The 18,615-nt window shown below is 38.6% G+C and overlaps 1 protein-coding gene across 10 annotated transcripts in view; it reads left to right on the top strand.

The window, feature by feature from the left end:
• adgrb3 (adhesion G protein-coupled receptor B3) overlaps positions 1 to 18,615 on the top strand; it is a 145,713-nt gene that overhangs the window by 119,776 nt on the left and 7,322 nt on the right. For 8 of the 10 annotated variants that reach the window (XM_061790021.1, XM_061790024.1, XM_061790020.1 and 5 more), the window contains 9 exons: positions 7,050 to 7,200; positions 8,506 to 8,575; positions 8,967 to 9,033; positions 9,935 to 10,038; positions 11,228 to 11,326; positions 11,536 to 11,707; positions 11,823 to 11,918; positions 13,396 to 13,435; positions 15,149 to 15,822. In XM_061790021.1, the coding sequence (XP_061646005.1) occupies positions 7,050 to 7,200; positions 8,506 to 8,575; positions 8,967 to 9,033; positions 9,935 to 10,038; positions 11,228 to 11,326; positions 11,536 to 11,707; positions 11,823 to 11,918; positions 13,396 to 13,435; positions 15,149 to 15,822 (1,473 nt within the window). The remainder of the gene's footprint in view (positions 1 to 7,049; positions 7,201 to 8,505; positions 8,576 to 8,966; positions 9,034 to 9,934; positions 10,039 to 11,227; positions 11,327 to 11,535; positions 11,708 to 11,822; positions 11,919 to 13,395; positions 13,436 to 15,148; positions 15,823 to 18,615) is intronic. The other 2 variants (XM_061790023.1, XM_061790019.1) reach the window with 1 other exon arrangement.

Below are 18,615 nucleotides of genomic sequence, written 5' to 3'. Positions count from 1 at the left end.
AACAAACAAAATGAAAAAAGGTTTGGGTTTGTACTGGCTATGCAAAGCTTGGGTTTGGTATCATAACATTTCGTTGTAAGGAAATACAGCCTTGTAACCTTTAAGCCTATTAGAAATGCTTTGAATTCTTGGGAAGTACTTGTAGATATGGGCATTGTAGTCAATCGATCTTAAAGATTTATGTCCATTTCATGGAATTAGTCGTGCCTTGATACAGTTGATTACCAAGTCTTTAACAATTGAGGCAATATGGAGTGCACTGTTGCTCTTTTTAATTGCAACAATTAATTGGATGTTTCCCCTATCGTCAACCACCAATCAAGAAAATGTAGTCAAAAATCCATCCACATTGGGAATACAATTTATGTTGAAACTGTGTGCTCCTGTCTTTTCGCCTCCCTCAACTTACGCATGTATTCATAAGAAGTTGCAGGAAAGGCTTGAAAGTGGTTCAGACTTACGTTTGACTTTTTAAAAGGTGTAAGACTGAATTTCAGGGAGAGAAATAAACCTGCTTGTATCTGTTTTTATCTGTTTTATGGTGCCTTTTGTATGCCAGCTGTTCACTGTGTTATTGAGTGCAAACAAGCAATAATGTAACAGCTTTACAATAGCCCCTTTCAAACAAATTGTTCATTTTCTTTTTGGGTAACATGCTTAGAAGGCTTTTGTGTATAATCTAAATGGAAAATAAAGTGTTTCTTGCAGTTCAAGGATGAGCATTCAACTTTGCTCAGATGGTTTTTAATCAAGAGTTATATTGTCCCCTGCCAGGCTGACAAACCAAATGTGGCTCATCTAGACAAGGGTGGCATTTGTCACAAGAAAAAAAAAGAAGAGAAAAAGTTACAAAAGGATGGATGACTCTGAAATGATGATTTGAAATGATTTTGGGGGCGGGGGTTTAAATGAGCAGCTCTGCAATAGTTTGTCAGTGAGCTTTTTAGCACATGATTTATACACACAAGGGAACATGGGGCGCCACTCAATCAAAGACTAATGAAGCAGTTGAGAGAAGATCTTCAACAATCTGAAAAGTTGGGTTCTTGTTCTTTGGTGAATTGAGTGAGATGCTTCATACACATGATTTTTGTTCTTTTTTTGTTGTTGTTCATGAAGGGCTGAAGTTGACGTATAAGTCGGCATGACTCAAAAGGACAATGGCACCTCATAAATATGCATTAGCTCTCCAGCTTTGGTTAGTGGCCTGTACACAGACATGTTATTGAAGTTATACTTTTACGCAGCACACTGATTTCCACCTTGATCCACCATCTTGCTCATCCTCATTAATTGTTTGTTTTTGGGGGTGCTCATCAAACTGCATTGTGACTTGAGGTTACTTAACCTTTATATGAAGGTACAACTAAACAGGAAGCAGATGGCCTTGCTGGCAGTTTGTACAAGACACTGCTCATAAATCAGTGTTCCCACCTTTATTTATTTAATTATTTTCAGCAAAAACTGAATTATAGATTATGAATGATTGCAGGAAAGAGGAATTTGCGTAAAATGTGGTTTGCTATCACTCACCTATGTCTGAATCCTCGAAGAAAGGTCAGAGTGCTGATAATCAGCATTGCATAAAGAACATTTTCCCCTGATTCATTTGTCAAAATCTGAATCCACACATGGTGAAATCAATCTGGCTGGTCCACATTTATCTGGTGCAGACTAGCAGCCAAGATGATGAATGCACAGACTTGAGCCATGAGAGGATTTTAAAGCTGAGTTGATTTGAAGCCTTGTCTGATTGAATCAAGCCATCTTGAGGTCTTGATTACAAGGACCACCACTTACCAAATAATACGCACTCTGAGTCCCCCTAATTAGATATATGCATCAAAAATCTTCAGTGGGTTTAGCAAAATCCACGAGCATATTGAAAGTGTAGCTCTCAACAAACATGGCTGTCTCTAAGAGACCTTCATATAAACACCTCTCCCCAAAGTATTTATGGTGACCCATTTTTATTAAAGTGCCAGTAAGCTTATGTTAAAGCGACATTATGGACTAATTTGACCTCACCCGATTGCAAGATGACTTTTAATAAGGCAATCCTGAGTTCTGTCATTGTCCTGGTAAACCTTCATCACTATACCTCTTATTAAGAAGTTTATGATATTCAGCAGACATTTTCTAGTTGTTTTTTGTTCATTTCATGTTGACTTAAACACTATAGGAGAAAGTAAACACAATAAAACTGTTGCTTTAACAATGAATGCAATTATCAGTGTGACGTAATTTGCCTCTTGTGTCTAATATGACATAATTTATGGTTCATCAGCATAATCAATTACATACTGTACCATTAAAAGGTCCTGAAATCAATTATATTTTAAGATTAAATTATTTCAAAAGATAAAATAATGAAAACTACGCTCCATGTTTTAAGACGTAATTGCACGATAAGCCTCAATGTGCTACCAAGAACCAAAAAATGCTCCACCTATAATTGGCAAGATGGATTCTTCTTGTCGGTCTCCTTCCCTGCTGTTGAATAGAAAGTATGAAAGGAAATGATTGTATTCTTCCTTGGGTTTTAGTCTCTCACTCATGTTGTAATAATGTTTGAGAAATAGTCCACGTTTGATCAGACCTCGACTCGTGTTAGAATGGTAGGCCAGTGAAAACATAGCCCCGGTGGAGGTTTAATTGCTGTGCTGCATGACACTGCCTCACTTGTTGTTGCTCTAACTCTTGAAAGAAGTGCATATAATTGGCTCCATTGTTTGCGGATTCGGAGTTGCTCGTCGTCTAATAGAAATCATCTCTGAGCTGTGGAGGTGTCCTCTTGGGAGCAGCAGAGTCAGTGAGTCACCTTTGCCTGTCTGAGCTTTGCCTTTATCCTCTCTGTGTTCATCTTGCTTTGTGGCAAGAAGACAAATCAAGACACAGACACTGTTGGGATTCAGAGAAATTAGAATCTTGGAGTTTGGGATGATTCTATCAAATTGTCAAACTATAATGGTTCAGAATGCTTAAAGCAATACGCATGTGGAAGTCAAAGAACTCCCCTGTGTTTCAAACTGTTTTTTCATTACTTTTAGTTAGTCATTTTATACCATTGATACAGGCTTAAAATCCAGATGTATTAGAGGATTAGAAACAATCACTTATTGCTCATGTCACTGTGAAGCATTATTAGATGGTATCTTGTTAAAGGCCTGAATCATAATTATTGATTGATTGATTGAACATAGAAACATGTATAAACAAGACATTATAATGGAAAGTAAAAGAAAAAATGTTTTAAAAGAAAAGAAGAAGATCGATAGAGTCTTTTTTCTTTGTTTAGACATGTACAGTAAGTCATGTTAATAGTGGGATTTTCATATAATATAACCCACAGAAAATAAAAAGAGACAAGCCCTACTTAAACCTGTGTGCAGATAATCATGTGGTTGAGCGCAACGTATAAACCTTTACATATGTACAAATACACTTACACATGTAAAGGAGCATATGTGCATTACACACACACACACACTCACACACACGTACACAAACACACACACACATCCACACTACACTTTTATACATATTTACACATATACAATCATACACATATCTATATAATTTTGGTTTACTTAATCTAACACATCCAAATGTTCGGACATTTCTGCAGTTTCACCCATTTATGCCTAATTTATATAATTTTCTAGTACTTTGTTTTTAAACCTCTTTTTGAACTCTGCAATTATACAACAAAAATTATCATGTGCAAAATGTCAAATTGTGCCTGGATAACTTGACCTGACATTCCAGATGTTGTTTCACTTTCGTTTTTAAAGAGGAGTAGATGGAAACTGTTAAACGAGCATGTGATGGGAACCCAATTTTGGTGTATACAAGTTGCAGAAGACACTGTAAGTAAATGCTTTTTGATATAATAATGATTCTCTTGTTTGTAGTAAAAGCCTGAACAGTTGCTAACAAGCCTGCAGTTCGCAATGGGTTCTCTTTTAATCTGCAAGAATAGTAAATAATGAAACAATTCACAGTGAGTGGCAAATAAAACTGCTTCGTCCTCTGAGGGATTTAGCATGAAACGCTAAGTCAACATGAGTTAAATCCAATTAGAGTCAATTTCTAATGCTTCAAGAGTATTATTTGCTTCAGTATATGTATTACTGAAATCCTCTTTTATACACTCACACTGAATGTAACCGATACCAAATACTATAATATACAATGGCCTTTGATATTGTGTTGGAAGCATTACTATTTAATTTACAAATGTATAAATACAGTATAATTGAGACTTTTGTTCTATGGTCTAATTAATTCTTCAAATGTACTGTATGTCCTGGCCTTAACATGCTACTATTGAACCAGCCTCAACTGCTCCTCATCTGGGTTTTCTTATCAGCTCTACGATGTTTTAATGCGGTCCCTTCCTCACTTTCTTTGTTTCCATGGATACCAACACAGTGCGCTCCCGACATTTGCTTTTCTAAAGGCCAGTGTGAACTCCCGGTTTCAACCTCGCTTGTTTTGTATGACTGGCTACAGTGGTCCAGCGCTTTCATAATGCGCATAATGATGAGTTTTCTATCTGCATGCACTGATGATGTTGAATGGTATAGGCACTTCAGTAAATCAAGTATAATGCAGATGACCTGTTTTCAGGAAACAAGGTAGAGCTGTTTATTCAGCACATGAGTAGCTGACAGTGTACACTGAAAAAGCAAATTAACACCCATAAAATTTTTTTTAAAAAACACATACGGTATTATAGTTTTGGGCAAATGCTTTCAATTGCTGTTATACTCGAAACAGTAATAAATCAGGTAATGCCAATATAATGCCTCAAAATGTGTTGACGTATGAGTTATGAACTGCACATTTGCCTTATGAGTGTAAAACTACTGTTCAATGCACTTTGTTCAAAGTGTAATTTAATCTTCAATATCTGGCACACTTTGTCCTTGCATTCTAAGATCAATTAAAAGATGCTATATAAATCTAAGTTATTATTATTTGCAATGTTAAGGGTTTGTATTAGAGTAATACTAGTATCAAATGTAGAAGGGACTTTTCAAGCAAGAATTGTCATACACAGATTATTGACGCTTATGGTACACTTGTATTCAATATTATGTTTTTCTACTACAAGAACTCACAGTTCTAATTTACTGCATGGGCAAGTGGAAGTGTGTCTTGGGAATTCGGTATACCTTAATTGGGTGAACTAGTTGAGCATGATTGTGTTGGTAATAGTTATGGGTCATTTGAGCGGCTGTGGCTCATTTGCTAGAGCGGGTCAACCAGAGACCGAAGGGTAGCTGGTTCTAATCCCAGCTCCGACTGTCCGCATGTCGAAGTCTCCTTGGACAAGACACTGTACCCTTATTTGCTGCCAGTGGGCCTGGCAGCACCTTGCATGGCAGCAGGTGTCCAATAGTGTATGAATGTGTGTGTGTGAATTGGTGAATGTGAGGCTTTGTAAAGCACTTTGGGCACTGTGATGGTGTAGATAAAGTGCTATATAAGTGCAGTCCGTTTACCACTACATTAAGTACACCTGCACCACATATTAAACCCCTGTACAGTACAAGGTCATTGACATCTCCGTCTGTCCCCTCTCAAAAGAAACCCTGGACAAGAGCTGTATCAAAACTTGTTTCAATGCTTTGACACTATCAAATACAGTAGTGTCTCGACTTATTTATTTCATATCATCTTTCCATATTGAAATGAATGGAAATGCCATTATCCATTAGAACCCCCCTCACCCTCCGGGTATCTCTAAGTTGGGGTACCACTGTATTATATTCATAATTGTTTTTATATTGTACTGCATCATACTGAGCAGTTTGCAAGAATTTGGTTACTCTGACAGTACAATGCAATGCGTGATGTGTCAGTCACTACACATTATCTTTGTAAAGGCAGAATCTTGATACAGCGCTTATATAAGATCTCAATAGACTGTGCAGCTACATGTACAGTCATGTTTCAGCCTGTGAGTTCATATGCTATTAACCCAAACCATGTCATAGTTTTACCTTCTTTAGTTTACTCACATTTCCCTTGCATCTATATATGATAGAACCCACTCCACCTTAAAGCTTCTCTTGTCATTTTTCAGTCCACATTTATGTGCTTAATGTCTCCTGTGGGTTTAAGCAAATACCTACCCACTTGTCAGGTATGAGGTAATACGGGATTATTCTCTCGTTTGAACCCCATGAGCACAACACGGGATGGATTTAGTGTTGGTCTCTCAATGGAGATTTACAGGGGAAGTCACTGTGTGGGTGTCCTGGGATGGGATGATTACGCTTCAGTCTTTACCTCACACTATACTGACACTACTTATTAAAAAACAGTGCAAATTATCCTCACTCAGTGTCAGTGGCCTTAACAAGACTCTTAAGGATACCTCTTTATTTCTAATCCTCTCCGAAACAATCTCCCTCTGGCGATGTCTCTCCATGGAAAAAAGATGGACGAGCTAATGAAGCTGCAAAGAGCCGTTCCATTATTGAACTCGAATACTATCGCCTGCCTCCAGTCCAGCCTTTTATGTCATTTAAGAAGTGTTTTGGTGTCTTTGCTCTTGTTACTCTGCGAACAACAGTTGACCTTGGCTCACTCGCCTGCAGGTGGGATCCCCAGCATACTAATGAGGGTCAATGCAGAGGTACGCAACAACACTGTTGCGTGCTGTGTCCGCCAGCCTGGCTCTGATCTTTACGGCCACCGCCGCCTGTGATGCCGCATATCCAACTGATTCAACTTTGTTTCATGTATTGCACAGAGTGACGTCTCTTGCTTTTAGGGAATCTTTATTATTATGCTTACCAAGCTTAAGGAGGTTAGTTTCATTTCATAGTGGAATGGCAGAAGAAGAACCTGTTAAACTTTGGAGCAGAAGGTGCAGGACAAAGGGCATCAGTTTGTTTCTGATTAATTTATAGCTGCACATCACCTGCTTTGATTTTTATTTTAACGTGTTAAAAACCAATTGTTTCCAATCAATGGGAATTTTGAAGCATTTCTTAAAAAATCTATCCCTCTCTATTTTCCCCATTTGTGAATAGGGTGTCTGCATTATGACAACAGCCCTTCTGCACTTCTTCTTCTTGGCATCATTCTGCTGGGTTCTCACGGAGGCTTGGCAGTCTTACATGGCAGTGACAGGAAAGGTTCGGACCAGGCTCATCCGCAAGCGCTTTCTCTGTCTAGGCTGGGGTAAGTAAGCAGCAGAATCTCTCAGTGACGGCTTACAATTTCTGCCCTTCAACTCAAGGATCATTAAGTAATTGTATGAGGAGACGATCCGATCTGGCTGTGATGCTTTTTCTTTGCACTTGAGTCCACATGGACCAACCTTAAGTTATGGGATGGATAGGAGGGAGGTTCCTGACTGGTAGATTTTTTACAGTGCAGCAATCTCCTAGCATGTTGCAATGATTTAGTATGAAAAGGGTGTGCGTGTACTAGAACTGTGAACATGTGTCACATATAGATTTCATGAAGTAGTGTTGTACTTAAATAGAAATGTTGTGCAACATTTCTAACCACTTGTCTTTGTTCTACACAATATACTGTACATTTTTCAACCTTGGTGCCAGACTGTGACTTTTTTTATTTTTTATTATTGCATAGACGTGTCAGTCTAAATAAAATTCTGACAAACTGCAAATATGCATGGTTGAAAAAATATTAACGTGAATCCTGGTCTAAAGTGTTCTTTCTTTCACAGCAACTGAAATGTCTCCTTTTAAAAGAAAAAAAATGTTTTTGAAAGAGCCCACGTTCATTCTTCTTGTTACCTAGCAACAAACATGGCTCTCTTAGTCATTGCAGAGCCACTGCTTCTTGAACAACAGCTCTCGCTATTGATTTAAATTTGTAAGAAACATGCCTTAACAGATTATTGGATGTTAAATCTGATTTTGGACATAATTCTTTTTCTAGATTAGATGTATGCATGACATTTTTCATAACATTCAGAATCATAATATTTTCCAAATGGAGAAATGCATGCCAAACGTCACTTGTCTCTTAGTTCTGCCTGTCATAAATACTGTGGACGATGATTTATGGGACCTATGTGTCCACTCGAGCACACTTTACCTCTCGAGCACTGCAGAGGCAGACTGTGGACGGCAACAAGGGCCTCATGCGCCTCCTGCCTCCAGGAAACTGATTACATCAATAACACCTGCATGCGCTTTCCAAAACGTTGATATTCTGAACACACAGAAGAGGAACTGATCCCGTCACACCAGGGCAATGGATTTTTTATTTTTATTTTTTTTTTAACCGTACAATGACTCAAACAGCCTTCTGGACTTCTATTATGAGAAATCACTATAGATTTGGATTTCATCGGCAGCTTTCATAGCACACTGTGAACACATTCAAAGTACTTAATTGTATAAATAGTTTCTTTACATTTTACATACAACAAAGGTTCTCAGTTTTACCACATAAACCTCTTTATGGGTCTTGACTAATTATTGACCAATTATTGATTGCTTTCTCTTGAAGGATTACCGGCTTTAGTGGTTGCTGTATCAATGGGATTCACCAAAACAAAGGGCTATGGGACACCCTTATAGTAAGTCGGTCTTTTTGCTACCATTGCGTATTCACTGTGCATGCTGTAAGTCATATCTATGGCAACACTTAAGCGTAATGATTAAGTACCTCTGCAGTGGCTCACTCAGTCTAAATAGAACCATAAAGACAGTCCCACAAACGCAATCCGATTTAGCGATTGCTCAGCAGGACCCCAATTTCTCGAATTGTATCGCAGCTTGATACAGATGGCATGAACACTGCTTAGAATCTCTTTAGTGTGTAAAAATCTGCAAATAGAGTTACGGCATATGGCGCCCGCTCCCCTGACAATTGGGGGGAAAATACAAGCCGATGTTATTTTGTGTGCCATTAACTCAGATGTTAATCACTGGCTGCAAGTTAACTGTTGCTCCCTACTTTCTCTGGAGCTGTTGGCTGTCTTTGGAAGGGGGGCTCCTGTATGCCTTTGTTGGACCGGCAGCTGCTGTTGTCCTGGTAAGTCTCAACCATTAGATCCAATTTTTTAATACAGGGTATATATGGGAAAGTTAGAAGTTACACACAATTTTAAAACAATAGCAAGAAGGCACAATAAACATAGTGGTAAATAGGGGAGCAGCAGTCTTGGTTTATTGCCAACATATTGTACAGAAACAATGAACATCAACAAAGTAAATTCAGTTTTGGAAAATTAGTTTTAAGCTATAATATAGCATAGAAATATGGAAGCAAATGTACAGTATGTTTTAACATTGCCTGTGTGATAGTGTGATGCTAAAAGTTTTTTTAAAACAGAAATATTGGAAGCTCTTAATATGTCAAAGAGACATATCCCACTGGACTCCTGAATGTCACTTTGTGTAATAAAGTCATATTTACAAAAGTTTCAGAGCCAGAAACACACAGAGACATGGAATTTTCTCTCTTTGCTCTAGTTTTCTTTCGCGTCAAACCTCAAATGGCATCATGAACAAGGAGCACTTCAATTTATTTGTAAAGCGACTACATAAAACCTAAAATTGCACACTGCTGCTCCAGTTATGTGTCAGTGAAGTTGCTGCTAATGCTGAATGAAGGTGCCTTTGAGAGGAAAAGTGTTTCTTATTAGGCAGATCTTTTCCTAAGGCTGCCGTGCCGGACTGAGTGTGCACGGCATAGCTCATCCGCTGGCTGAAATGTGATGGCTATGAGGAAAAAGAAAAAAAAAACAGAAGCTTAGAGGTCGAAGCTCAATCCACACACGCAAAATTGAGGTGGGGAGAAAAATGGGACAATGACATCAATCATTCGCTACTAATAGAAAATGTCATCCCGGCAAACCATGCTTTTAACATTAAGTTTAAAATAATCGTTGCATTGGTGTGATTTATTGAAGATCTCTTTCTTTCACTTTCAGGTCAACATGGTGATCGGTATTCTGGTGTTTAATAAATTAGTGTCCAGAGATGGCATACTGGACAAGAAGATGAAGCATCGAGCAGGGTATGACAGCACGTCCTTGTTAGTACCTTCATTTTTCTTCTTTTATTATTCATTACCTAAATGCTGAATGTGTAATAACAACTAATCTGAGCTATTGTTCTGGGGCTAACGATACCATTCAGAACTGTTTGCCTTGCTGGTAAACTTTTACTGCACTTTTTAAATGATACATTTTTATGTCAAGATAGGTTAGAGTAGTTTATATTTAACATCTACTTTGTTGTTACAACCCCAATTCCAATGAAGTTGGGACGTTGTATTAAACATAAATAAAAACAGAATACAATGATTGAATTGAATTGAATACACTACAAAGACAAGATATTTTAAATTAAATATTTTGTCTTTGTAGTGTATTCAATTAAATATAGGTTAAACATGATTTGCAAATCATTGCATTCTGTTTTTATTTGTTTAACACAACGTCCCAACTTCATTGGAATCGGGGTTGTACAGTGTTTTGCTGTTTTAGCTCTCTGTAGCTGTTACATTGAACTTGAACTTAATTTTTCAATCCCATCTGTAAGTAAAGTGTCCACCAACGGGTTCGGGGATTGCCGCCACGACAGGCACCGACCACTTTACGGCCACAGCTCTGGTCGGCCGCCTCAGCAATGGAGTGGCGGAACATGGTCCACTCGGCTCAATGTCCCCCGCCTCCCCCGGAACATGAGCAAAGTTCTGTCGGAGGTGGGAGTTGAAACTCCTTCTGACAGGGGATTCTGCCAGACGTTCCCAGCAGACCCTCACAATACGTTTGGGTCTGCCACGTCGGACTGGCATCTCCCCCACCATCGGAGCCAACTCACCACCAGGTGGTGATCAGTTGACAGCTCCACCCCTCTCTTCACCCGAGTGTCCAAGACATGCGGCCGCAAGTCCGATGACACGACCACAAAGTCGATCATCGAACTCCGACCTAGGGTGTCCTGGTGCCAAGTGCACGTGTGGACATCCTTATGCTTGAAGAGAAGAAGAGAAGAGAAGAGAATCCAACCCCTCTCGAGAGGACTGGTACCAGCTTATTTCAATGTTTTCTAAAGGAAATCATAGGACAGAGAAATCAGCTTTTGATGGCGGAATAAGTCCAAGATGAAACTATATTATGTCCACATGCTGGCTGCGTGTGCTGTTGCTAATATTTAATGATGCAGATTTTTTGTTTTTTAGCGTTGTTGGTCACGCTGTTGTCTTGTATGCCCCACAGACAGATGAGTGAGCCGCACACGGGATTGACTCTCAAGTGTGCCAAATGTGGTGTTGTATCAACGACTGCTTTGTCAGCGACTACAGCAAGCAATGCAATGTAAGTGACTGTGAATCAATAAGACAATGCTGCATATACAGCAGGTGCACCTTGCTAATGCAGAGCCACTGTCATGGCAACTGCCGTTACCTCTATAATTCAGATCACGAGAAAAAAAAAACATCCAGTTTGTGCTTGAGAATTAACAGCCCTTCGATGACTACTAGTACCATGCAGTAAAGTCTTATTTCTTCTATACATTCTCTCAGGGCGTCCCTATGGAGCTCCTGCGTCGTCCTACCTCTACTGGCCTTGACCTGGATGTCCGCAGTGCTTGCCATGACGGACAAGCGCTCCATCCTCTTTCAAATCCTCTTTGCAGTCTTTGACTCACTGCAGGGTTTTGTAATCGTGATGGTGCACTGTATCTTACGGAGAGAGGTAAAGCCATCTTTTTCAAAACTATTTTTAATGTTGGAGATGCTTTATCTTCACAATATAATCCAAATGCATTGACAATAACTAGACCTCATGATAAAAGTAATCCTGTCCTTAGGTCCAAGATGCATTCAGATGTCGACTCAGAAACTGTCAAGATCCAATCAGTGGTGATGCAACAGGGGGCTTTCCTAATGGCCATGCTCAGATAATGGTAAGTGTATTCCCTCCAATTTTATCATTAGAGCCTAAGATGAACTGATGTTTCTATAGCCTCATTTCCACCAAGCCCCAGGGGTTGCTTCAGTTAAGTATGTTACTTTGGCTTTTTTTTTTTTTTTTTTTGCCTTTCAATTGTCAAAAGTTGTTATGGGTAATAAAACCACTGATCCGTACAGTTCGGTAGTGTTGGTGGAGCTGGACATTTAGTCATTTCTTTTGCCCTTTTCTTATGACGTTGGGCAAGACCACAGCAATACTTGTGAGGCTTTAGCAAAACTTCACCTGAGTGGGCATCTAAAGGGTCAACTACATCAGTGTTTTCACTTTTGATTTGGCGTATGTGATGCAGTGATGATAAGGAGGCGAAATGTGATGGCAATCATAGAACTTCAAATTGATTTTGTTGTGATGTAAGAAAGCAATACATGCGCTTCTTTCTGTCCTGGCTGTACAATATGGCAAGGTTTTCATAAGTTTACAATAATATTACAAGAAGAACAGAATGTACACCAGAAAACTGTGCACACTCAACAATGGGTTCTTGCCACCTTGCTGCGTCAGCTTGTTCTTTTTATGCAAATTAGTCATGCATCATGCAAGTCAATAATGATAAATGGAGGAAGATGGAATAAACACCACACAATGAATTGCATTAAATCTCATTCATGTTCTCATTTTGATTTTACGTTTAATATTTTAGCGTACGGTTTCTTTTTACACTTGTATAACTGATAATAATGTTGAAATGTTACTTTAATCCTTGCCAGTACAGTTTGAGTGCGAAAAATATTACAGTATTTTTCAAAACATTGTTTCTAAATCTGATATTGACCAGCATCCCTTAAAGGATGTTATCTACCTCAGAGGCTCAACAATATTTGCCATCATTTAGCAGCGCATTGTTTTCCATTGTCTTATGATGATCCCTGAGTAGATACTCCATGGCATTAGTGCTCCTCTTAGACCCTTAAAGCTCAATCCTTTATTTGCGTTTGATTGAAATTACTGACCCCATCCCCATCAGGCACGCATCGCTCTCATTTCCCCTCCCGGGATAATGTAGCACCGCTCTCGGCCCGACCTTTGAAATTGGGATGTCAGTCTCTTCATCTAGCGCCACGATACTATTGGCATGTCAGAGAAATGATCTGCCATTAGTATTCTAATACCCCTCTGAGGGAAATAGTCTTCACAAAAGCAGAGTGGCGTCTGGCTCGCTCAGTTCAATACGGTCATTTGCAGCAGGTGCAAAATACCTCCCTTCCCACTTGCATCGTCATGCATAGATATGCCCTCACTGGCCACTTCATTAGGGTTCCACCAGAAAAGCTTTATTGTAAAGTATACCTTTACAAAAAATATATGTAATATGTTTTTGGTTTCACTGACCTGCAGCATACTAAGAGATATTTCTCATATGTAGAAGCTTTATTAAACGTCTTACTAACTGCGTGGTCTATCGTTTGCAGACGGATTTCGAGAAAGACGTAGACATTGCCTGCCGATCAGGTAAGAGTTCAGGAACGGTGCACACACACAATACAATAAATACACTCCCTTTGAAGTAAAAGTACACTTATGATGTGTTTCCCAATGAAGACAAGAGAAAAAAATCATCAATGTGATGATGATTAGACTCACCTGCGGTGGAAATGTTTTGATTTTCAAATCAAAAATTTTGCTTGTCTAGATTTTCAGTGGTGTGTGCTTATTTTTGCAACAAATTAATCTGTTAGGAAAGTTACTTTGCACATTGCAAATCTCATGTGTAGTCACTGGCCCACATTTGTGGAAATATTCTGTAGTATAGTATGCCATAGAATAGTGAATCTGTTGGGGCGTACTTATTTATGCTGAGCACTGGAACAACATTCTCCTCTCCTTGCAACTAAAAACCCCCAAAAGAGGTTATACAGTAAAAATAGCTGCAGTTACATAACAGCCAAAAATCCCCACAGGAGTTTTTCACAGTTACCAAAGCATTTACTTTAATATGAGAACAAAACAGTATGGAAACAGCTGTTGGCTACTCATTTTATATGTAGTTTTTAAGTGAAAACAGACTGCTGTGCATTTCAACCACAAAAAGCTTTGTGCTGCATGGCATACTGTCTTTAGGTTTTCTATAAATCTGTTTGACACCATCAGAAATAGAAGTTGGAGAATGTTCCTTGTGATATTTAAGTCTGGAAAGGTAATATTTCCTCTAACTTTTTTTGTTTTTGTTCTTTTGGGCCACTGGCGAATACACTTTAAGGTTTGTTTAAAAAAAAAAAAAAAAAAAAAAATCCCATGGGGTTAAACCCAACTCAATTCGAAAACTCACACTTATTCACAGATCATAGGAAGTCTTTTGGCCCAGATTCTTCAAAACGGTGCAGTCCTGTCAGACTAAAGTGCACCTACCTGACACAAAAAAAACAAAAGCAGTTAGGTGTCATGAATAAATCATGACCAGAATCAGACGATAGTAAAACAGCAGTGCATTTCTCAGATTACTCCTTGTTCTCGCAAAGTTTTACAATTATTAGTAGTGCACAAGTCACATTCTACGCTGTCACCTCGACTGTAAACATTGATGAGAATGTACTTGAGGCATAATAAGCTTAAAGGTTGTTAAAGTCAACTTGCTGTGTGTATGCAGGTTCAGAAGCTGTAATGTTCAATCTGGATTTCATTCAGAATAAGCCTTTGGCAGCAATTAATCATAATAAATGTAACATGAAAGAAATTCTAGTTAACACGTTCTGACACTCGTCTTTTAGATCAGAATGTAATATGTTGTGCTTACATTAGATCTCATTACATCTAACTCCAAAAGTAAGGATTTGGAAGTAATTGAATGCCCTTTTAACTTTTGACATTTCACAGATGACAACTCTCTAAGCCTTGGCAGAGGTCTGCGCTGTCTCGTTTTACTTTCTTTTTTTTAACAGAAACCCAATTCTTATTCATTATGCAAAAATAGTTGAAAGAAAAAAGCACTTGTTTGCAGGACATACTTGTGTTTATTTAATGAAGTGGTTTGTTTAATGTAGGATTCTGCTAAGATAAGACATGTACTGTCATGGTCACTCTTTCTTTGTCCTTTTGACTGTCAGTGCAGGTTACCCCTTCCTTTACAAATTGGATGATATTGACTGGAATTATCCTATGATGATTATGCTCACAATGTGATCGAGGTTGATAGCTGATTTCAAACATGTGATTCCTCCCTTGCAGCCCTCCACAAGGACATGGGCTCGTGTCGCGCCGCTACTGTCACAGGCACTCTTTCCCGCATTTCACTCAATGACGAGGAAGACGAGAAGGCTCCTGAAGGCCTCAACTACTCTACATTGCCTGGCAACATCATCTCCAAAGTGATAATCCAGCAGCCTTCAGCACTGCACATGCCAATGGGAGTGGGCGACCTAAAGGAGCAGTCGCTCAGCGACAACAACGCCGACATGCGCCGCACCGTTTACCTGTGCACCGACGACGCCATGCGCCAGAGTGACCAGAACATGGGCGTCCACGACATGGAGGGCCACGTGCCACAGGGTCAGATGATGGAGACGGACTACATTGTCATGCCTCGTGCCTCGGCGCTTTCAGGGTCGGCTACTCTGCCCGCCCACCTAAAGGAGGACACCAAGATGAACATCACCATGGATATGCTGCCGCACGAGAGGCTGATGCATTACAAGATGAGCCCTGACTTCAACATCAGCCCGTCGGGCATGGACCACATGAATGTGAACCTGGAGCAGCAGTACCCCAGCGCCCCAGAGCAGATGCAGAACCTGCCCTTTGAACCCCGAACGGCCGTCAAGAACTTCCTTGCTGAGATGGAGGAGAGCGCTGGCCTCTCGAGGAGTGAGACGGGCTCTACAATCTCTATGAGCTCCTTAGAGGTATACTGTTTTAAACTGCATAATATGGAATGAGCATAGGATTGTAGCATTCACAATAAAACACACTCTCTATGGTAACTCAATAGACACAACATTAGCAGAGCTGCCAACCTTTAAAGATTCACTTCCAGAACAATTTGTCCAAATTTGTCTGAATTTCCATATTTTCAAAATTGTCTCAAGAACATTTCCGTGCGGCAGTCATAATCATAATCTTTAATAGATTATAGCTTCAATATTTGTCATTTTCATGTTTTTATTACATCAACCTTGCAATAGCGGACGCAGTTGCAGCCTGAATCAATGTACCAGTATATGAGATTTTGACGTTCTACCATCAAAAATATCTGTGTCTATGGATTAATTCGCCTTTGACAATTATGTTTTCAACCCTGGTAACAAATAAAATAAAAAATAAAACAAATAAAACAAGATTAGAAACAGATTAAACAGATCCGATTTTTGCAAACAAAAAAATAACATTGCTGATAGACTGAACTGGATAGTTTATGTATGGACAATAGTTTTGGTTTCTATTTTGTGCAATGTACTTCTTGTATACTGTACATGTAAGAAGAAGAAATGTAATTATGTCTTCTCTTGCATGCTATTTATATTAGATATTTATATTTCCTATATCAACGATTGCCGCTGAAGCAATGAAAATGTCCCAATTGTGGGACTAATAAAGGTTATCTTACATTACAAATATGTATTAATCATACATGCAAATCAGTCGCTTTTGGGCAATATTCGCTGTTTTGAACTCAAAATTGGCCATTTACGTGAATCTGATTACTTTTTCCTTGGGTGTGGTGGGACGTTCCGTAACATTTGGCAGCTCTGCATTAGGTATACATGTACAGTACGGATAACTAATATAAGACCTACCTTTACAAAAATAATAATGCTCAGGTACATGAGAGAGATCAAATTATATTAGAATAAGATCAGCTTGATGCAGTGCTGTTCTCCACTGCTGCAAACGACTACCACAATAATAATACAATAATGGTACCTTGGCTTATGAGTACAGGTGTCACAATTAATACATTAGCTTAATCGACAACTCATCAATTATCAAATTAGTCCACTTTGTCAACATTTTGATAATCGATTAATCATTTAAAGCTATTGTTTAACTTAAAATTGTCCAAATCCTCTGATTTCAGCCTTTCAACTGTCAATATTCTCGGATTTCTGTAGTCCTTCACGAAAGAAGACTGATTATCTTTTATTTAAATCAAAAGACATTTGCAAACATCTGCGTTTACTTTGGAAACAATGATCAACTGCCTATTTTCTGACACGGTATGGACCAAACTAGTCACTGAATAATAATCAATTTATGGAGTTTCAACTATTAAGAAAATAATAGTTATTTGCTGCCGTAATATAATTAACCTCTAATTGACGTAGTTAAACCCGAAGCAGCCTCAGAAGTGCATATCAAACTAGTAGCCCTTCACATTAATCAGTACCCAAGTCTCATTGAGTAGCTGTCAGTTTGAAAAGGTTGGTGAGTACATCACTCCCTCTTATTGGTTAATTGTTGTTTATCTGGTTAAGCAATACCAAATGAATACAAATACTTGGTTAACAAACAGTCATCAGAATGATATTTTGCAATAAACTAATGCTATTTCTTATTCGATTAATGGATGGATGAATAATCGATTCAAAAAATATTTGAGAGTAATAGCCCTACTAATAAGTGTTCTAACTTTTTAAGTGCTCTGTAAGTTTTTTGAGTCACTCACAAGTCATCGCTTGGTTGATTTTATTTATTTATTTTTTTTGTGTTGCAAGCCAAAATTTTAGTTATGAGCTCTAGTGAACTGAAAAAAAAGGCATAATTTAAGTACTGTGGTGGCGTTGGATTTGGGGAAGAGAGCCACAGCCGCTGCTGCACTTTCAGCTGTTTATTGAACGCTACAAACAGTCAAACACACAAATACAAAATGAGAGCACTCACAAGGAGCTACTGTCGGCCAACAAATCACGCCCAGACACTCACACGCAGACTAACCAACTCCAGTTCCACATATCACGCAATAGGCCACGTCCATTAAAGACACACATCAATACACAAGTACTACAGTACATAGAATAATTATACTTTACAAAACCAGTTATGGTTTATTTATTATGTTTTTGGACAATACAGTGCTGTTAAAAAATGTAACCAAAAATTTTGTTTTGGGTGCGCTGGAAGGGATTCATGGCATTTCAGTGCATTTCAATAGGAAAAATAGATTTGATATACAGTGTTACCTTCCTATATTGCAGTTCACCTAGTGTGGATTCATGTATTACTGTTTTTTTTATTCCATACGGCACATAATTCACTATATAGCAGGATTTTGTGTGTATACTGTAATTTTTTTGCATTAAGATAAAGACTGGCCTGAAATATTTTAAAATGTAAAAAAAAAAAAAATACAAAATTCATTAAAACACAAATTACAAGGACTAAAACGTACATAGTGTACAGAACTACTGTGTATTACTGTATGTTTAAGAGTTTAAAAGTTGGTTACAATATAGAAAGTGTTTATAAGCGTATGGTAGAGGTTAATACGAGTTTGGAGAGGTTCATACATCTTAAAAATATGTATAAATAACCAAAATAATTTGGTCACTACTTCACCGACTTCACCTATTGCGGGATTGGTCCGGAACCTAACCCCCGCGATAAACGAGGGATTACCGTATTCGTAAATTGAGTTACGAGCGTGGTACCTTGACAAACCCTCAAGTCAAGGCACTTTCTGAATTCATATGTTGTAAATC

The sequence above is a fragment of the Phyllopteryx taeniolatus genome, chromosome 11 (assembly GCF_024500385.1).
Source record: "Phyllopteryx taeniolatus isolate TA_2022b chromosome 11, UOR_Ptae_1.2, whole genome shotgun sequence".
Taxonomy (NCBI): domain Eukaryota; kingdom Metazoa; phylum Chordata; class Actinopteri; order Syngnathiformes; family Syngnathidae; genus Phyllopteryx; species Phyllopteryx taeniolatus.
Note: the sequence above shows the minus strand (reverse complement) of the source record. Positions and strands in the feature narration are given on the sequence as shown.